Source organism: Abrus precatorius, unplaced genomic scaffold (genome assembly GCF_003935025.1).
Source record: "Abrus precatorius isolate BTA unplaced genomic scaffold, Abrus_2018 Scaffold10, whole genome shotgun sequence".
Lineage (NCBI taxonomy): Eukaryota > Viridiplantae > Streptophyta > Magnoliopsida > Fabales > Fabaceae > Abrus > Abrus precatorius.
The window spans coordinates 34,660,804-34,683,405 of record NW_020874292.1 but is presented as its reverse complement, the minus strand read 5'-3'; the positions used below and the strand labels follow the sequence as shown (position 1 = coordinate 34,683,405).

The window sequence follows — 22,602 nt, the reverse complement described above, 5'->3', positions numbered from 1 at the left end:
TTTTTTGCTGTGCTCTTGTGATGCTCATCATATTTAATTACTCGGTGCTAAATATTCTAATAGAATTTCCCAAGTAGTTTAATTTCAATTCAAATTTTTAATTTACTATTATTCTCATATGTTGTTTTCATGTGTATGTCGTAGTTCTTTTCTACATTTCTTGCATGTTGACATTTTGGTTCCCTTTATACTCAATTAGTTGTCTATTCTTCTGGGTAAGTTTTCGCAATTCCTCACAAAGGGTCAGTTTTCAATACACTTTGTTATGCTGTGTCAGTTTTACCCTCAATTACTCCGTTCCCCTTCACTTTTGGAATCTTTAGTTTCAGTGTGAGGTTGAGTTGATTTGGTTTTTGTTTTTCTAAGTTTTGTTATCTGTCTTTTATTTTTGTTGAAGTTGTTAAAGGTCTCCAAATCACTAGTGTTTAGCCTTTGAATCTTCTCAATGTCTCCTCTAATTAACATTGATTGTCCAACAATTCATCTTACACTTGCATTCATCATACAAATTCATATCACAGCAGTCAGAATAACAAGAAATCTGTTCTGGTCTCCCTAATTCACAAGTTTTAGCGTAAGGAAACATCAAAGAATCATATAAAATTATAATTGAATGATTCGCAGGGCTCTAAAAATGATTGTGTCCCCGATTCACTAGATTTGCATTTGATGAAGTTAGGGTATGCTTTAGATTCCTTTCACCTAGTTGTTCTCTAGATCAATATTGATCATACACAGCGGAGATAAATATTAGTGTTTTTCTAGGACATTGTAGTAACAATGTTTCTTTCACTCCCACTTTTCAACCATTGCAGTTAAACCAGTAGCATTATAAACGACTAAAAACAAGTAGCAAGAACACAACACACCAGAAAGAACAACGAGGAAAGGGACCCGGACAAAACTATATCAGGGACAAAGAGCTCAAGTGAAACTGGAACAGAGATCAGAAACACTGCACATTGCAAATAGAAAATGTTAACAAAACGTGAAGCATCATGGGCGAACAAATAAACAATTATTTCATATGAAATTTCTGAACAGAGAGACACGAGACTCACCAATGCACACGTAAATTTCGGATTAAGGTTCGAATCAAAGGAAAAAGATGGGGGAATCAGATTAGGATTCGCGTTCTCACTCGGCAGCACACGATGGAAGAGACGAAGAAGACAAACCTAAGAACGCATAATTGCTATTTGCTATCACTATATGCCTCAGCTTCACGCACGAACAAAAGGGAAATTCGATTGCAATACTAATCCGTTCAAAAACCGTTTAGTAACAGTTCGGGTTTAGTTATGAATTGGGTCTGCATAACCCTATCTCTCTACCTCTAACTAATTCAGATTTCACAGGGTTTCTCGTTCTCTTCTTTGTGCTAAAGTAACATGTTAGATAATTCCAAATGCCATCTCAACACAAACAAATGGGCCGTCAACAATAGCATTGGATAAATAAAAAAAATCTAATTTTAAAAAGTAGATTTAAAATCCTTAACTGATTATACAAATATAGTTAATCAAAAAATTAATTTAATATGAATTTTAATTTTTAAAATTAGTTTAACATTGGTTATGCATTGAATTTATAAAATTAGATTTTTTAACAATTCAACCACAAGACAAAAGATCTTCAAAGCCTCTTAACTTGTGACAAATTGGATATATTTAAAAATATTTCTAATGAAATTAATCCTTTAGTAATAATTTTCTTTTAATTAAATTTTGTTTCTAATCTAGCTTCAAGAATTATTTTTTATAAAAAAAATCATAAATTCTTCATTTATATTTATCCTTGTATGTAGTAATAAGTTTACTCTTATCTTAATGAATGCATTAATACGAGTAAATTTTTAATTTAATTTACAAAAGATAAAGAGTCATTTAATTTAGTCCTTAAAATATATTAAAATTATTCTAAGTGTGTGATTTATCGTTCATTTTAGTTTCACAAAAGTCTAAAGTCTTTAATTTAGTCTTTGAATACTAAAATTAATTTCTAAATAAGCTATATGTTACTCATTTAGTTCCTCAGTTAAAATCTATTAGTTAACTATTCCAGAATTGAAAGCGTGACAGATTAAATACAATGCGACTAAACAAAGTATTTCTTTAACTTGTGACATTGTCTTTAATATGTCATGTTCCTATCTTTGTGCGGTTAACTAGCGAATTGTATAATGCTTTGAAAACTATGTAGACATTTCCATTTGTTAGAATGTTTGTGCCTACATTATTTTTGTTAAAGGGATGGTACAAAGTCAAAATACTTTATTTTTTCCCCATATAACTGTATCTCCACCTTGTCTAGGTTACTAGAAGGTGGGTGCATTTTGGAGAATGTTTGATGGGATCCAGAAGGGATTTTGGAAGCAGACCCATAAGTTCAATAGAAGTTATTTTCTGATGACATGGGTTGCATCAAGAAATTTGCTATGAGGGATGCTGAAAATTCTCAACTCAATTATCGCTCATGGTTTGTGGGTGGAGTGGAAGGTAAGGTTGAGGAGCATAACCCTGTTTTCTCAACTCAAGAAGGAGACTCTTCAGAATTAAATAGATCTCAACAGATTCTGGGTGACCTCCATCAGCGGCAGAAAACATATGGGTGCCACCATTGACATCAATCCAGCTGTATCCAGTTATCTTCTGAACTCTCTTTTCCTTCATTAAACTTCGTATCTTAAGAACACTTGCCCATTCACCAGCGACAGCATGTACATTTGAAAGCAATACATAGTATCCAGAGTTTTTTGGGTCTAATTCGAGAAGGTGTTTTGAAGCTAGTTTAGCCAACTCAACATTGCCATGAAGCCGGCAAGCTCCAAGAAGTGTCCCCCAAACACCTGCGTCTGGAGTGAATGGCATGCTCTGTATGGTATCAAATGCTTCGTGCAAACGACCAGCACGACCATACAAATCTACCATGCATGCATAGTGCTCCATCGTAGCACAGATCCCATATTCCTCAGTCATGCAACGAAAGTAGTATATGCCTTCGTCAACTAGGCCCGCATGGCCACAAGCAGATATTATAACAAGAAAAGTAACATGATCAGGGCGAACCCCAGCTTCCAACATCTCATGGAATAGATTAAGACATGTTCTAAGGATACCATGGTTTCCATAGGCAGCAATGATGCTGTTCCATGAAACTTCATTCTTCCCATCCATCAGGTCAAACACACACTGAGCCGAAGCTAGTTTTCCACATTTGGAATACATGTCTATCAGTGCACTTGCAACGAAAGTGTCAAAAGTAAATGCATTTCTTACCACATAACCATGTATCTCCTTCCCGTAATAAAGTGCTGGTGAATTTGCCGCAGCTGAGAGAGCAGATGATAGGCTCACAGAATCATACTTGGTTCCACTCATTCCCATTTGACGAAAAACATCAATGGCCATTTCTGGTTTCCCATTCTGCGAGAAGCTTGAAATCATTGAATTCCAACATACACTATCTCTTTCAGACATTCTTCTGAAAAATTGATAAGCAAGATCCAGTCTTCCAGATTTTGCATACATGTCTGTGATGGCAGATCCCACATTAACTATATTCTCCAGTCGTTTCTTCAGAATATCACAATGCAACTCCTTCCCTAATTTCAGTGCAGCCAAAGCAGCACAAGCTGGCAAAACACTAGCCATGGTCAGGCTATTAGGCACCATACCCTCTTGAACTAACCACCTAAAAATGTGTATAGCATCAACATTCAGCCCATTAAGTACATAACCTGAGATCATAGCCGTGCAAACAGCAATATCAACCAAGGTATTCTGCTCAAAAATCTTGCGTGCCATCACCACATCTCCACCCTTGCAGTATATGTCAATAAGAGCACTCTTCAAATAGACATCAAAAGGCACCCTATGTCGCACTATGTAACAATGAACTTCCTTACAACGTTTGAGACTCCCAGATTCAAGGATAGAAGGAAGGAAACTTGCAAAAGTGACTGAATCTGGTTTGACACCAGCAGAGATCATTGCATTAAACAAAGGTGCAGCCTCGTCTGCAAATCCATTTTGTACAAATCCGGCAATCAGCACGTTCCAAGTCACCGTATCAGTCTGTGGCATTGTATTAAATAATTTGCGAGCGTCAAAAAGATTCCCACATTTTGAATACATGGCTACAAGTGTGTTTGCTACCTGGGAATCAAACTCAAACCCACTACTAATAACAAGACCATGAAGCTGAATACCAACGCAAAGTTTCCCTCTATTAGCGCACGTCGACAAAATACAAGTAAACGTTACAAAATTAGGTTTACTAGAAGAGTTCCTCATTTCACAAAATGTTTTCATTGCATTGTCAAAATCTCCACCTTTCACATAACCATTGAGCATGACATTCCACAGAACGGTGTCTCTCAGAGGCAATTCATCAAACACATCCCTCGCATCATGAATATAACCACTTTCCGCATACAACTTGATCAGAGCACTACCAACAAACAAGTCCACACGAAACCCCATGCACCCAACCACATTATGAACCACCTTACACATTGGCACATTATTCAAAGCCCCACAAGCTTTAATCACATAAGGGAATGTGTATTTGTCCGGTGAAACCTTGCTACCCAACATCTTGAAGAAAAACAACAAGGCAAAATCAAACCACCCCAACATGTAAAACCCTCTAATCATCCAATTCCAAGGAAGAGCATAGCACAATTCAAGCTTAAAAAACACGTTTCCAGCATCCTTTATATCACCACAAAGAACATACATCCCCAAAATCCTTGAACTCAGGGTAATAATATCACTCATGGCACCAACAATGACCTGAGCATGAATTTGTCTAACTTGTCTAAGCACAGAAGCATCTGAAAAACCCTGAAACAAAGATTCCAATTGGGTTGTGAGAGAATCTTGGGACGAAAAATGTGATTTGGACATAACATTGTTGCAGATGCTTGTTGCTGAGTGCGTGAATTTGGAGCTTGAAATTGCAAGTCTAAACATAGAACATAGGCTTTTTCTCTTATACATTTTTCAACCCTTTTCAAAATCCAAGAGGCATAAATATAATAATCAAGTTTTTGGAACCAAATTAGGGTTGGTTTGGTGTAAAAGCATATACCCATAATCAAAGTTTTTCAAAATTGGTCTGGGGCATGTCAAAGTGAAGCAAATAGAACACAAGGCAAAACCCAACACTCCAAAAATTGTTCTAACACATGGAATAATACTCCAAAAGAACTGCAATCAAATCGTAAGAACACCGCTAAGCTAAAGCGTGGCAGAAACTAGGCATGAATTTGAGGGAGAAAATGAATAAAAAGTGAAATTACGGAGTGACCGTCGAGATTTTCGGGTGAAGAAACGAATAGTTTTGGCTAAATCGTTATGGTTACGTTGAGTTGGGAAGAAGGGAAGGATGGGCGATTGGAGAGGTAAGGATGGTTTTGATTTTCGCAGAAAATGGTGGTTTTATTAAGACGAAATTGTGAAAGAAAGAGAGAAATGGGTTCGTGGGAGATGGGTCTCGTTTGCGCCACTGTTATTGAGGAGAGAAACCCCCGTCGAACGCTAGTGAGCAATGGAGTTTCTATTATTCAACCCCATAAATAAATAAATAAATGTTTTTCAATTAGATTAGATTCTATACCCATTAAATCCGCACTTCTATTTCTTTACGAAATCTTAAGACTCAATTTTTTAATGCATCTTCGAAAGTTATTTTAAATCATCAAAACGGGACTCATTTTTTATCCTAGCTTTTTCTACCACCGAAAAGCTGACACCTTACAGAGGGAGCTTGACGTCCCCACTCACCCCTTAATTCATTGTACGGTAACTTGAAAGGCACCAAATTAGCATCTATGCTTCACGCATTGTGAGTAGTCTTGGGGGTACCACACCCATTGTCTAGATTTTCTACAAGAAATAACTTCGCAAATTTCCGGTTTGCAAATATACAATTTTCCGCTCGATCCCCACTGAGCAGTCTGGGATCAAACTGATTCTCAAGAGTCTATAAAAAGAATTACTCGTTGAACTGAAATGTAATGATGTTTCAAAATAGGCAACACGAATGGGAGACATTTAGTGACTCTGAATAGACTAAGGGTTTGGCACAATTTTGATATGTTAACGAAGTATCAAGACATTTTCTTTGCCTATTCATTCTTCACAAAATATATAATCAAACCAAGGTGGCTGACTAAGTTAAAACCACCAAAACCATACATTTAGTGATTTTATCTCCATACAGATAGCTATACAAAAAGCTTGGAGTTGTGAGGCCAGGATATAATTACAGGATTTCATCTGCAGCATGCTGCGGGCCACCCACAATCTTACATCCTGCATGTCAGCTTATGGTCAGGAAACCAAAACAGTGCATACATCACTTTACAACCCCTGCATCTCCAACACACCATGTTCAAAACCACCACTTAACAACAAGATAAGTGATAATATTTGTCTTTGACAAGAATCTTTTGAACGGCAAAGCATGACAGTGGTGGCAAAAGACAAGGCTAGGCCTTTACTAATGAATATCTGATGAACTTTGTCTTCAAATATTTGTCATGCTGAGGGGAAGCAGATGGCATAAAATATCTGCCTTCCATATTCACTCGAGTACCATTCACTTTCTTCTGCTATAGTAGATTCCACTGCTAGAATAATTATGATGTCGATGTCGTGATCCCCCACCCCTGCCGCCAGTTCCTTCAAGAATGTTGCCACGGCCACTAACCTTGTTACCTCCACTCTGCATCCAGTTTGTTGGCTGGGTCCCTAATCCATTAAGCTCCTCTTCTTCTCTATCATTATACTCCAAGACAAGCCTCTTAATATCTTCTTTCTCTTGAAGCTCTGCTGCTTCTTTCTGTTTTGTACTCTGCACCAGTGAGGAATTCCGTGGGATGAACATCTGCTTTGTTTGTTGCTTGTTCCCACGCTTCACAAGAACTCTCACCTGAACCTCTCTGTTTCCACCATTATCCTCATCCAGTGCTTCATCACCACTTTCCCCACCAACTCCCCTCCCATGGTGATCCTTGGCAGATCCCTCAAATACATTCATTGGAATCATCATGTTCAACGTAGGACGGCCTCGGAGCTCCTGCCTTCGCTGTTCCATACTCTCCTGCGAAAATTAAGAAACAAGAACTTTGAAAAGGTTATAAATATAGCCAGTCATAGCTTACACTAAAGAAACGTTGATTTCCCTTTCCAAAGTCAAATCTTATATCACAATAGACTGTTGAAATTTAGGGATGGAAATGATAGAAGACAGAACATATTTCAATAATAAAAAAAGTTGTCAAACAATTGCAATATAAAGCACAGCCCACTACGCGAGGGAATTAACCCCACAAGTGGTGAGACCATTTCCCGGATTTGAACCCATGACCTCCAAGACACAAGGCAACAACCTTACTGTTGTGCCAAGGCATACCCCTCAATTGTGATATCATGATATAGAAAACAAACCTAAACTCCTATTTATATGAATAATCTACGTCGTGTATAACAGCAGTACAACAAGTACAAGACCAGCTCAATATTCAATAACGATGCCGGACTCTTAATATAATAATATATCTAATCCTAATATCTTAACAAATATCAATAGAATCATTTTTGTTGTCTCTATGATTCCTTTTCTTCTAGTACAGCCCCCCATTCCTTTTTTTTCTAATTAAGATGGTATGAGATTAGAGAGAAAAAATTTTCAATTTCCCAGGATGTATTTTACGATGTTTCAAAATAAATAAAAATTCACAAGGAAACATCAAACTTTGCAGAAATGTAGCAACAGCACGTAAACATAATAAATTATATAAACCCTTGCCTGTACTACAGCCTTTAGCTCCTGATCAAAATTGGCTTCTTCCAGAGGGTCCACCTCTGTCACTTTTTGTCTCACATGAACTTCATCCTCCTCATCAGAAGCAGGCCCAGGCCCATCATCATCTTCATCGTCATCCTCCTCAGTCTCACACCCATCATCATGATTTTCTTCATCCAACTCTTCATCATCATGTCCCTCCACATCAATTGTGTCACTCCCTGAATCAGTCTCACTCTCATTAACATCATCTTGCACTCCATTTTCCTCTGCACCATTATCAATGTTCTGTCCATTGCCAACCACTGTGGTAGAAGTGATCCTACTTGAAGGCTTTTCAGTGTCAGAATGTTTTTCACTAGTGGCCTTATCAGCAGAAACTGTACGATCATGTTCCTCAAGTTCTGCTAGAGCTGCATTCACTTCCTCAATAGATGTGTAACGAACCATATTGGGACGCAAGTCAGCAAACAGATCCTACATGCAATCGATAATGAGCCAAGTTTTTGAAATGCCACCTAGTACCTAGTGAAAAACTTTTTGAATCTAGTGACAATACCATTCTCTGATGACCATGTTTTCCAAGATGGGCATAACATGCAAATTCATTTTCATTCAAAATATCACATCATATTGAACCATTCTATATTACTGCAAATTGTCAAATTACATGATTCATCATGTTAGTCATATAAACAAATCCTATTTTACATCAACACTAAATTCCACCATCCAAAAGAATTACGCAGAAAGGGGTAACTCAACAACTTTGGTAACTATAATAAACAAACATAAACAAGAGAAAACCACGATATATTTTAATGAACAAAAGAATAAACAACGACAAGTTATCTTCTGAAGTGTAGATCCTAAACTTGGTATATCAAACTTCAAAATATTCAAACGATATATAACATGCAACCTCAAAGACATAAGGATAGCTAATCCAAATCATTAAATACATTAATTAACACATTAGTCATCCCCTTGTAATTAAATAAAGTCAACAGATAGGCTGCCTAACTGACCTGCAAGTCAAATTCCATGTCCAGAGGCATTGCACCTTTGCTTAAAATATACCTCTGGAAGTGTATTAGGAATCGATCAAGTTTCCTCTTGGAAGAGCCACGATCAAAGTAATGCCCACAAGTTTCAAGCAGAGTAATGATCAACCTTATACGAAAACAATCTTCAGGTGGATCGAGTACATCTTGCTGACAAGGTTAACAAATAAATTTCATAATGTCATGAGAAGGACCTTCTATACAAAATAAGTAAACTAATTAATGAAACAAAATACCTCATATCGTTAAACATATAGAGGCTAAATGAAATTCTAAAGAAACCAAACGGTATTGCATCCTTAAATCCTTTTTATATTGTAAGATATGTTATCCTCCCCTCCCTTCTCTTTAAAAAAATTTCCTATCTATCAAAAGGAGAATATATAACAATTTTTTGTGCATTACCCTGGTATTACATTCATTTTCACCATCTCATGTCAAGAGACAATATAGAAATGCTCAAATGAGCAAGAAATCCTAACCAAAAAATGATGACAAATAAAAAAAAATTCTAATTATCATACTGTTTATGGAAAGGAAGGCTTGTGAAAAATTTATAGCACATAAAGATCTTTTGGTATGTAAAGAGTGGGCATCTAGCTCAAAAGAAACATATTTTCAGGTTTTAGCAATACAAAAGACTGCAAAAGCTTAATTCCTCTCTCTCCCAAAAAAACATGTAACCAGTATAAAAATCAGCACCTCTGGGGTCCCATGGCCATAGATGAGAATGTGATATAGTGTCTCAAAAATAACAGACGAGTCGACATGCTCATAGTTGTAAAGCTCCCCTAAGAATCGCATGTAGGCAATGCGTCTTTGCTGCATACCATAGTCATTTAATTCCAGCCCAACTCTAATCTCCTCCAAAACCTGAAGATCATATTCCAAAGAACAATTTCAACCCAAAAACTTAACCGTTTGAAGTGTAAATGTTCATAAGAGATTCCCCAGTAAAAATTTCCTTCTCCCTCAGACTTACTGTTGATTCTAGAACTTGAAACAGTAAATTTAAAAGGGTTTAATTGATAAGTAGGCATTGCTCAAACTTCAGATTATATTGTATGATGAAGAGATAACAAATAAAGAGTGATATATCAAAATAGCAACCTCATCAACAATGGCGACAGCAAACTCATCATGATAGCGACTTAACCCAGCAGCAAGAGATGCAATCAGGTGGATCTGACCATATTTGCCTTTGTGGACCTTCATGAAGCATTTCAGCACATATGGTTCACATTCGCTCCATGGTAATTTACGTAGTTGCCTCAGCACATGCTCAATGGTAGACTTATCAAGATCTGAGAAAAGTAATTTTCTGATATACTGCAATAAATATATCAATTAAAATATTAACTAAGATATGAAAGTTGTAAAAAAAGGAATTGAAATTGAAATAAGAATTTCACCTGATGCAATGGAGGACGAACTTTAGCAACTCGTGCAGATCGTTCTGGTGGTTTGCAAAGGTAGTATGCATTCTCCACTAAAGTACTATGTCTTGGATCCAAGTTTTTGACATTTTTCAAGCGCATCAGTATCTCCAACATGTTAGCCATTCGTATAGTAGTTTCTGGAGACCGATACAGGAAACGGCCACATGTTTCAAGAAGATTACAAGCTACATCAATGTTGTGATGAGTAAAATCATCTAGACAGGCCTGAAAGGACAAGAAAGCATCAATCAAGGATTTAATTTACTATATAAAAGCATTAAGATTACAGAAACTCATTCTCTTTGTATCTCTCAACAAATAGAGCAAATGATGCAAGTGAAATTAGACTTGAAGCAAGAGGGAAAATTATAAAACCACTTAATTCAATAATATCTAGGCATACCATGTTCACTTGGTTAATTATGAAAAGAGAAATTTGTTGTCTCCTCCAGATAAGGGCAGATTTTTTCCCCCAGCACTTGGGAGGCTATGTTTCCAAATTGTATTAAGTGAGTTTGCTAGAGCAAATCTCAGATCACCTTCTTGTTTTATTTATTAATTCCTAAAAGGTTAGGCATCAAATCACTTCTTTTCCCTTTGAGATCAGGGGGCTTAATTATCAATTATTTTCCTCTTTTGTCAGAGATATTCGGGAAGAAACAGGGGTTGATGGGGGCAGGGGGGAGGGAATGCTCAACATTCATGAAAATGCAGAAATTTTCAAGGCCAGGCTGAAATAAAGGAATCAGACTGTTCTTCAAGACATTGAAGTCTGGAAAAAGGGGGTTTTGAAAAAAATTGACCTCAAGATAAGCTCAGAAATAGAAGGGTCCCTATCCTTGGTACAAACACCGAGACGATCTATGTTGGGAAAATAATCAGAAGACATGTTTAGGGAGAAACAATTTAGCAGATAAAATCTCGGTTTCAATGTGTAAAATGATTGAGATGCTAACTCTGAAATTGTTTGTTATAGTTCCCATCAACAAAAGGTGCAAAAGTATCATCAACAAGTTCAAGCTGTGGAAGGGAGCTGGGTTCTAGTTTTGAGAAATGGGTGTGTTAAAATCCAACTGTGTATAGAACTTGAATTGCACATCAAAAATATGGAATTATGATGTGGGGGCCTTTGGCCCTCCCACCACAATGGCAATAACTTGTGTTATAAAGCAGCAAAATTTCCTTACAATTTTATGGCAATAAATCTTTGAATTTGTAAAATTAAAAAGAATAAAAGAGTCATCGTCTCAAATGTACTAAGAAAATAAATTTTATCCTAATACCATACAAAGAGTTATTTGTCATATGAGGAAAGGCCATGGTGGCAAAGTGATACTTTACGGCTACATGAATCATACTGCACCATTGAGTTCAGTCAAAAATCAAATATCTAAGACTTTTGTAACCCAAGAACCAAAATTCAGAAAGTAACAAAAACGGAGTTTATAAGAAAATGAAAAACAAATAGTGGTGGTGAAAGTGAATCCTTTTGACATTACAAGAATGGCTCAAGGAGCCATATTAAGAAACTTGTCATTATAATTGGAAGCAGTTAGCATTCATTATAATATGATGGGTAACCCCTTTTACCTTCAAACAACTGAAGACTAGGCTAGCAGGTGCAATTTTGAACTTGCAAAGTTCACCTATGAACCTGATGTTTCTTATCTTTGTCTCAATGTTCATCTGATCCTGTAAAGATATTTCAAAAAGAAGATAACAAAAGTAATTACCTAAATCTAAAGCAGATGACAAAAAGTTGATCCTCTGCCAATAAAAAATTATGTGAAATCAACCTTTTTATTAATTAAGAAGCTGAATTCCTCCTCCAACATCTGCAAGAGAATGGAGGACACATCCTTCATACAAGTTGACAGTGTGGCAACCATGCGCGAGTAATATGGTAGCAGTTCCAGAGATGTCCTCGGTACATTGAACAAAGCCCTCACAAGCTTTTTCCGATTTGATTTTGAATTTAGATAACAGAACTCTACCTAATATTTGTTAGAAAATAGGCAATAATAATTAATAATGATGACAAAATAACAATACAATCTAAGAATAAATAACATAGCTCAAAAACATATCCTCACAGTTAATTGATCTATAAGGTCCCGGCTCACACAACCCGGAAGCCTCTGCAGTAGAGCATCCAAATTTGTCCCTTCAAGACTTCTGAGTTTGTCTTTTTCATTTTCTGCCTTTTTGTCATTATCTTTTTCTTTTTCCTTCTCTCTGTCCAAGTCTTTAGACTTGTCTTTGTCTTCCTTATCCTTCACTCTTTCTACGCTTTCTCCCTCTGGCACAGTATTAGACTCGGTGGAAACCTCTCCACTTTCATGAGTAGTCAGTTGACCTTTGTCTGACTCGGGCAATGTTTCCTTGTTAATCATAAATATTGAAGTGAGAAGGTTGGTGAGTAAAAAGAAACACAAGATGGTTGTATGAATATACTTGTGGCTTAGTAACTAAAATTGTTGAAGTAGCCTTTAACAGACAGAAAAGAGAGGTAAAAGCATGCAGCAGACAACATGATATGCTCCAATACAAGCACAACATACAAGTAATATGAAATAATAAATAAATCATCATCATCATCATCTTTAGACATGGATGAACAAGAGAATGTATCAATTATCAATGCTGCCAGTAGTGGAAATAATCAGTAATTCCAAGCAATATATAAAGAATGAATGATTTTCTTACCAAGGGTCAATCTTCCTATTCCTAAAGGCTTAGCTTTTAGGTAGAGGCCCAATGGATAATAGTAGCATCAAGTATTTAAAGAATGAATAGAAAAACAACTAAAATAACTGAAGGTTTTTCAAACATGTACCAAAGGGCACACAATTAGAACTTATATATAGTCATTTCTAATTGGAAATCACAGGACGTTACAGAATCAAATGCATTAATAATATTAATGCTGCAATTTCCAATAAAAACTTACTATTTATTGATTTCTTATAGTGTGTCCTTGGGCACACAGTAGAAAAACCGAATAATTGAAAGTAAACCAACTCAAACAACAGTAAGAAAACAGTGAATAATATTATAACCATCAAGTATTTACAGTACAACTAAAATGGTTTCAAAGCATCATGAGTGATCCTAGAAGAGATAGAAAAACCTACTAAAGGTATAAGATTTGGATACAACTAAGTGTTACGTTACTCTCATTAGAACAGAGTTTTTAAAGAATTATAAAAGATTGGCAACCAGAAGATTCCAAAATAGGTTAGAAAAGTTCACTAATATGAGTCCTTACAGTTGGTTGGTCTTGACTCTTCACAGATTGCTCACTGCTTTTTGGCTCCATTTCTCCCAAAAGCACAGCAGGAACAAAAGCTCTGGAGAAAAAAAAAAACATGCAGGATAAAGTTCCATCTAAAATAAAAGTAGAAAACACTGGAAAACCAACTAAAGAAAAATTTTAAACCATCGATTTTTGCATCAAAACTTTAAACAGGAAAGAATACAGTAACTAAAGGACTAGAGGATTAATATATTTGTCACAAAATATTTGTCACAAAGAGAAGTTTCTTAGAAACACAAACCTAAGATCAGGTAAACATTCATAGAAAGTCCTCGTATCTTCATCATCCCAAATGGGTTCAGTAACAGAAGAATCTTTACCAGAAGCTGAAGTAATAGCCTCCTCACCACTGGTAACCCTTGTAGTGTGGCCATCCTCTGGCATTACAGGAGGCTGCATATCAAGTGCTTCTGCTAATCTGTAACAAGACAGTCATAATTACAGGATAGAAGAATCAAAGGGAATACATACACATCTAAGCAATATCCAACTGAAAAATGATTTGTTTATGGTCTCCATTAGACAGAAGAGAGTGGCAGACTGAATTCAAGATAACTAATATCAACAGCCAGTGAAGCAGAGCTATTATACAAACATTACAACTTCATTTGTTTTACCGGTTTGGGGTACCAAGTCAAGAGAGAATAGTAGAAATCACATATCCTTTCAGGTGGAGAGTGCCGCTCATTTCAGACACAAGATCCTAATAAACTTGAATGCATTTATGTTTCCAACAGAGACCTCACCCATAAAACTATCTCAACCAGCTGATAATCATATCCAAATTAGCATCAAATTAGTTGTCTCATTAACACCCTTTATGTATATACATATATGTTAGTGATAAGCCAAAATACGAATGCAGAGCCAGAGAGCCACACATGTAAACCTTTAACTTGAGTTCACAGTATTTCAATTCAAGAATATATTATTTTGATACACACCAAGAACAGATCCAGTAAACAAGTAATGAAATAGTCAAGAGTAAACAAATCAACTTACGATGATACGTTACGGTACAAGTGGTCATAGGATTTACGAAGCTTTTCATAAGAAGCGATATTTTCATCACTGAGCTCTCCTTTTGCATTCAAAATCTTAGAATTTTCATGCTCCATTAGTCGAAGTGACTGTCACAAAACAAAATTCATCAATAATCACCAAGAAGAACAATTAGCAAACAAGATTTGATGGAATCAAGAATCCTAAACAGAGAAAATGATGACAAAAATAATATATGATTACAAAAGAAGAAACTCTTACAGAATGCTCAGACTGAAGTAGTTCAGCTGCAGCATCATAAAACGAATAACATGCTTTCCGGAAAACTTTCTTCTGATCTGCTGTGATGTTTAGGCCTTTAAAAAACTGTATCAGAATGTCAGTACAGGAAAATATAGAACCCAGATGGCAAGATTATGAAAGTCAATGAAGGGCAAGAAAGGAAGACTGAACAAAAATGAATAATAGCAAGCATGGTTATATTCTTAATGAGGAATTAATAAAAGAAATACCTCTTCATGAATGTCGGGCCCAGTAACAGAAAGTCCTAGAAAAATTCTTCCCTGCCGAGCAAAACTAGAAAGAAGGGTCAAACTTGTTTGTGTAGCATCCCGATCTTTTAGCTGTTCCACACTGGTAAGTTCTTTTACGATATTGATAAAAATGTGACCATCTTCAATAACTCCAACAAAAAAAAGCTCCAATAGAAGCTTCAGAGAGCTGCGCTTCTTCATTGCCTTCAAGTTTCTGTCTGCATCTGATTCATCGGCAGGTTTTCCAGGAGAGAAGACTTTGAGAAGCCCTTGTATCAGGCTTGGTGCAAAGTCCTTGTACCTTTGATGTAGCAAAGAACAGATCTTTCCAAAAAGAAGTATGTGATGGGCATATATCAGAAGGCAAGTATTTAAGACGGATATGCACTATATATGAATTAAAAAAAGGAAAAGATATATACAAGCTAAACTATGCAATTAATTGTTTGCCTTTGCATAATAGAAGAATTCATTAAGAGAAGGAAAACAAGTACAAACAAACTGGACAATAAAATATTGCGAACAGGAAGGGTAGGTTTGTATTTTGAATCTCCCATGCTGCACATCAATCTAATATTATTGAGAGCCTCCTGTCTCACTTTTTTCTCCTTTTCTACTGGCTATCAAAGCTACATAACTTCTCTGGGGATCCCACGTCAACTACAAATACGGCTAAATTAGAGCTTATAAAACCTTAAGCAATTCTCACCTCATGAGCTAGCTTTTGGGTTGAGTTAGGCCAAGCCCAAATTCAAAATAATATCAAAGCCTAGCATAGATCTAATCTAGGACATGTGGGAGCCTCGGAGGAGTATTGAAATCCTACATTGACCATAGATATGGATAAAGTCGAGCTTATAAAGCCTTGAAGGATCCTCACCCCACAAGTTAGCTTTTGGATTAGAAGAAGGCCAAGCCCAAATTTAAGAATTTCAACAGTCTCCCAAGATTTTGGAATAAACTTATGATTTTGAAATTCAACAACCCTTTTGTACAATAACCATAACTGATCAATCATCAATGGATCTCCTTGCTTCTAAGAGTATGTTTGGGAGAGAGTTTTTTGAGGGGAGGGAAGGGGAGAAAATATTTTTAAATTTTAAATTAAGAGAATTATATATCATTTTAAATGATAAATACATGATTAATACATTAAATTTATGTTGATATATCAATGTATATCTTTTATTTTGAAATATATATATATATATATATATATATATATATATATTAATTTTAAATTATTTAAAATAAAAAAATTTGTCCTCTCCTCGCCTCCCTCCCTTTCCCTCCAAAACCACCCTTCCCAAACAACCCTAAGGAAATAACTTTCAATGTGGAGAAAATGGCAGAAAAATGTGAAGCACATACCTGAACTGCTGCTTGTATATCAGAACTTCTAAGCTTGGCATCACATATAGCTGTCACAGCTTCACTGACAAATTTGCTCAAGTTGACACTTCGCAACTCGTCCATCAATGCTTCGCGCTGCTCTTCATTAATCTGCTTCAGCTTCTTAATCACAGCAGTATTGCGCTTAATGCTGGAATCCAGCGTCCTCAAAAATCCTGAGTCTGCATGCAAGAGCAGATTGTATTATTATTTATGCAACAAATATTGAGAGTCTGAGACCATCCAATACACATCCAAGAGAAAGCACCAAACATGTATTCAAAGTGGTTTGAACTTAAGTTGTTTATGTTTAAACAACTACTACTAAACCGTTTCCCATTAGGTGGGAATGGGATGGAATCCATCCATTGGACCAGGATGCTTCTCTTTTTTATTTTAACCTTTTTTTAAAAAATTAAACTTTAACAAAAAAAAAAGGCTAAAAAACAAAAGAATTATATATACATAGAAACTATTCTATAGAACAAATCATATATATAAAATAAAATAATAAAAACAGAAAAATAAATAATCAAATTCATGAATCTAATTCTATAGAACAAATTCATAAATAATCACATATATTACTAATTACCCAGTCTTTCTACTTCATACTGACAAACATTGCTACAATCTAATTCTATCGTGTACATTTTCTTAGTCTATATAGTTTTTGAATCTCTAAGGCACTCCCTCGAGCAAGAGCCCTTTGGAAGCATGAACAATGCAAAAAACCCACTTTATCTTCTGCTTAAAACAGAATCTAGTTTAGTTTATGAAGATTGTTAGAGGCAAGGATCAAATTCTTGATAACTTGGTCATAAAAGCTCTAATAACATCCTTCAGACCAGATCTTTTCAAAATTTAACCTATAAAGTGGAAGCACTTCAATAGATTTTTTATCTTTGAAATTATGTATTAGTTTGAAAGTGCATTGTACTTCATCATAAACAGGCTTAGATATTGTTAAAAAAAATTATTAGATACAATTACACGTGACAAATATTAATAACAATAATAATGTGTTTAACTAAAAGGCAGCTACCAAAATCAAGGTTGCAGTCCAGAATCCATAGTTGCCAATAGCACGCAATTGCGGCGCGATAGCAGTGGTGCATGGCGGTTACAGATCTGGCATAGTGGTGCATTTTTGCTGTTGCGGCCATCACGACCAATGGCAGATGTATTTGCAGCCCAAATCGCGGCCTTTCGCAGCGCAATAAATGCCATCACAGGGAAAGATATTATCTTTCCTTTTCTACCCTCAAAGTGAAAGAAATTTAGGATTTTTTAAGGGTAAAATGTCTTTTCATATTTACGTAATAAGCTGATTTCCCTTTTTGCCCTTATAATGACACAAACACAATCTTTAGGTTTATTTAAGGGCAAAATAGTCTTCTCTGTTTTCAGACCTAACCCCACTTTTCCCTGAGTTTTTTCCTTTCTTTATCTCTTTGACAGTCCTTCCTCTCATCTCTATTGCTCTTCTGCTTTGCAACTAGAGGCACGACGAAACCCCACTTTTACTACACTATTTTTCTACTCCCCCTTCTCTGGTCGACACTCCCTCCTCCCATCTATATCTCGTTTCTGCTTTGCAACAATCTCCAATCCAGCAGAGTCACTCATTTAGGATGACTTCTTTAACAAAAGCCACTTCTTTTCTTCTCTCTATTCTATGATTCTACAGTCCTACCTCTGTTATGTTATGCTATTTATGCATATTTGTTTAGCATTATTATATACATAATTATCTACATATGTATATACTTGAAAAACTTTAAAATAGCAGCAATCCCGCTCTGTGCTATCCCGCGATAGCATTTTGAGGGTCATCCACCACACCCCGCTAACCGAGAATAACAACTATGGTATCCATAGTTATCAACAGCAGCCGCTATTGCAACATAGCGGAGCGGCCTCTATTCTGTTCTGCTTAAAATTTCTGAATCTACCCTTTGTTTTTTTTAACATTTAGGGCTTTTAAGGAGGGGAGGGGGAGGGGGGGGGGAATATTGGGATTTCAGCCCCCTTTATTTTCTGAATCCTCTCCCTCCCTCTCACATACCCTAGCCCCTCAACTCACCTTTCAACTCTCTCCTCACCTCTCCTCTCATTTCTCCTTTCATTTCTTCTCTTTTCTCTCTATTTTTTCTATTTCTTTCTCTGTTTTGATTCCCCTACTTTGTCTGTTTCAAATTTCGAAGCTTCAAGTAGAAACAATGGCAGCTCCTGCACCCTTTGCTTTTTGTTATTTATTTCCTTTGCTAATTTGTGTTTTCCTTTTTTATTTTATTCCAAATTTGTATATTAATTTTATATTTTTCAGCATGTATGTGTGTGCATTAAAACTTCATAATAGCGGTCATTCCACTACCGCTATCTCTGCTATAGCGTTTTTGAGTTTAGCCGCTCCGCGCCGCTATCCGGGATTGACTCAGAGAAAAAAGCACTCACTGAGTTATTTACGAATCAGAAAGATTGAGGTGGCCTCAGATGATTAGGTGGGGACAGGATTAGAGCACGTGGCGCTAGAGGAGATATAGAATTCAATTAGTTAACTTTCCCCACAGAAAGTAAGAAAGGCAATCAAGGAAAGAAGTATTGGTAAGAGTTACGTTATACTATTCAATGGTACGAAGTCACTCGACTCATATCGAGAAAGTCAAATACTGTTAGAATATAAATAGCCTTAGCCGTTACAGATTATTAGAATGTAAATTATCTTAACCGTTACAGATTTTATTCCTAATTATTAGGTAAAATTAATTGTATTTGATTCTGTAAATGAATATAAATCTATACTGTGTGATCTATGTTAGACACACAACATATTCATCAAACACAGTCTTCTATATGGTATCAGAAGTTTAGGTTCTCTGATCTGCATTTTTTTTTTTGGGTGAACAGTACCCACTGTTCACCCGCGGCCACTGTGTACCCCTTTTCCCCATAACTGAGCGTTCCTTTCCTCCAGCGACCACTACGATCTGAACCTCCTTCCTCCGGCGACCACCGCGCTTTGACCCCCGCTTCAATCCGCCGCTGCACGCGCCCCCACGTGCAGCTTCTTTCCAGCGCGTGCGTTTTAAGCGCCTGCCTCAGATTGCGGATTTTTCCACTTTCCGACGCGACCCACTTGCCAGCACGATGAAAGACAAAACAAGGGAAGCTGAGAAGGGATGCCCTCAGCCGATGGTAGACGCCTCTTCCCTGGGTAAAGAAGAAGAGTAGTCAAAGCTAATACCAATATCAGGCTATTTCCCTTCTCTTCATTACCTAGTCCTCTCTCTTGCTTCGTGGCTCTCAGCAAGCAGTAAGCGAGTGATCTCCCCCTTATTAGTCTAGGGCAGTTAGCGCTAAGGTTTCCCATCCTAGCCTATCCCGGTGAGCAGAAGAAGGATTCCATCACCACCCTGCACCCAAAACCAGTACATCAAACTACCCACAGCTAACAACAATCCCGTTTGAAAAAACCTTTGAACTTACAACAACTTCGATTCTTTCTTTTCTTTAGATGGTATCCAGCAATAGTTGTCCAAAATCTATTTAAAACATGATCACAATAAGTTGATAATATGAAAACCTCGCTCAGGCCACGTATGTCCATTTTATCCAGGTTACCTATCAAGTTTAAAACACCATGCAACAAGAAATAACTGTTATTTAAAACTAGCATTAATCTTGAAGTCTCAGTTTTTTTTTTTTTTTTTGTGTGGCTATGAATGAAATACAAGACCCTCAATCCTGAGATCAAGCAATCTATTAAGGGACTTGGTATGCTAGAGCTCAAGTAAATCTGCTCTCTGAAGTAATTTGAAGAATTGTATCCATTCCTATTGCTGGCACAAAAATATTTAGCATATAATATAATTATCCAAAACAAAAGAAACAAAAACTAACCAGGTCTTTCAGGATTCAAATTGCTTTGACGCAAAGCCATCTTTGCCTCAATAGATTTTTTTATTTCTTCAAGGCGAGCAACAGCTTCCTGCATTTGATTAGAAAAACAGGACAAGTCAGCTTGTAAAGAAAGAACTAGCCAAAAAACTTCCACACACAATCTTCCATTCACCGTTAAAGCAAAAACACAATACAAACCATACATCCAACAACTACGCATAAATACCAACGTAATCAGCAAATTTATAGTTCCCTACACAAAACAGCATAATTTTCTGACTGAATGCTCATAGAAAAAAAGAAAACAGCACAACCAACACTGTTACCATAGTTAAACACAACCTAAGGCATTGATGTAACTTAGAACATAAATATAACACATTTCACACCTCATACACAGAATAAAGTTAAAATAGCACAAAAAAGATGAACGATTACAACCTCGTCATCTTGTTTGCTGTTACTTTCATCCTCATGGTGATCCATATTCGTACCTTGCGCTCACAAAACACGCACCTGCGCAGCATGAAACCAAAGAACACTGAATACGAATTAACACTAGGGTTCAGCGTGAGAAACGAACATTATTCTACCACGTTGAATAATACTCTAAAAAACTGCAATCAAATCGTTAGAACATGGTTAAGATAAAGCGTAGCAGAAACTAGGCATGAATATGAGGGGGAAAATGAATAAAAAGTGAAATTACCGGAGTGAGGGTCGAGATTTTCGGGTGAAGAAACGAAGTGAGTTTTGGCGAAATCGTTATGGTTCCGTTGAATTGAAAAGGAGATAAGAATGGAAGATTGGAGAGGTTAGTGTGGGTTTGATTTTCCCAGAAAACGGTGGTTTTACTAAGACGAAATTGTGAAATAGAGAGAATGGGTACGTATGAGTTGGGTCTCGTTTGCACCACTGTTGTTGGTGTGAGAAACCACCGTCGAATGCTAGTGAGCAATGGAGCTTCTATTATTTAACGAATATATATATATAATATTTTTTTTAATTAGATTAGATTGTATACCCATAAATATGCCCTTGTATTTTTATATGAAAATGGTAAGTATCTTCTTGAACGAGGTTATTTTGTTGATCATGTGAAAAAAAAAATTAAAAAAATTATTTATTTGTTTGATAAATTTTCAAAAATTAATTTAAATTTTTTTATTAATTTTCTTATAAAAATAACTTATTTAAGATAAAAAAATATTTTAGAGCTTAAGATTAAAAGTTATCGGTTTATTTGTTAATTTTTAATTTATTCTTAATAATTGATTATTTTAAATATTAAACTAACAATTACATTAAATTTCATATCTTCTTTTATAATTTTAATTTAAAAAAATATTTTAAACAATCTAAAAATAATAAATCATTTTAAAATTATTTTTATTCAATATATTCAAATATAAAAATCATTTTATGTAATTAATTATTGATATAATTATTTTTTTAAATAATATATTTTTTAATTAATCCAAACACATTAAGTGTTTTTAATTTAGGAGTTAAAATATTAAATAATAAAAACTTATTAAAATACAAACTTAATCATGTATTAATAATTTTTATTAAAAATTTTAATAAGAAAAACATTTTTAATTTTTTTGAATCAGTTCTTTCACAAGTTTTTTTAATAAAACCCTTTATTTATTAATTTTTATAAAATTCTTAGAGCTAAATTCAACAAATTTTTTAAATAAATATAAATAATATAACGATATTATTTGTTATATTAAATTTTTAATATAATATTTTGATATTATGTAATTATTAATTTATTTAAAAGTTTAAACTCGTTCTTTTATATATAAATTTAAGTTCATTAATATATGAAGATAAATTTTGATAACTTTATTTAATAAATTTTATTATAGAATAAGCTTGTCAACAAGTTTTCTAACTATACCAAACTTTTTAAAAATTAGAATAAACTAGGTTGAGTCTCATAAAAGTTAACTTATTCAATTTATTTCTATCCTTACATAACTTTTTAAAAAGAAAAATTGGATATGAGAAAAAGAGGATGATTAATTTGAATGGAATTTTTACTTTGATTCGAAGTGTCGAAAAATAAAAAGACACATAATCATAACCATGATAATAAACATGTATTATATCCAAAAAATAGAACACAA

At 35.4% G+C, this 22,602-nt stretch overlaps 2 protein-coding genes across 2 annotated transcripts; both read right to left on the bottom strand.

Annotated features, from left to right (window-relative positions):
• Positions 1 to 1,802: 1,802 nt before the first annotated feature.
• On the bottom strand, positions 1,803 to 5,561 carry LOC113863767 (pentatricopeptide repeat-containing protein At4g21300). Its single transcript, XM_027497469.1, has one exon. It carries the CDS (start codon positions 5,001 to 5,003, stop codon positions 2,463 to 2,465), a length of 2,541 nt encoding a protein of 846 aa, XP_027353270.1. The 5' UTR covers positions 5,004 to 5,561; the 3' UTR covers positions 1,803 to 2,462.
• Positions 5,562 to 5,943: 382 nt separating this feature from the next.
• LOC113863759 (regulator of nonsense transcripts UPF2) lies at positions 5,944 to 21,423 on the bottom strand. Its single transcript, XM_027497457.1, has 18 exons — positions 21,174 to 21,423; positions 20,906 to 20,980; positions 20,465 to 20,552; positions 16,541 to 16,743; positions 15,149 to 15,493; positions 14,898 to 15,002; positions 14,637 to 14,764; positions 13,876 to 14,052; positions 13,587 to 13,668; positions 12,412 to 12,699; positions 12,115 to 12,312; positions 11,909 to 12,010; positions 10,292 to 10,543; positions 9,990 to 10,208; positions 9,582 to 9,752; positions 8,844 to 9,029; positions 7,819 to 8,292; positions 5,944 to 7,110 (listed from the first exon to the last, which is right to left on the bottom strand). Exons 2-18 carry the CDS (start codon positions 20,948 to 20,950, stop codon positions 6,607 to 6,609), a joined length of 3,567 nt encoding a protein of 1,188 aa, XP_027353258.1. The 5' UTR covers positions 20,951 to 20,980; positions 21,174 to 21,423; the 3' UTR covers positions 5,944 to 6,606.
• Between the last annotated feature and the right edge of the window lie 1,179 nt (positions 21,424 to 22,602).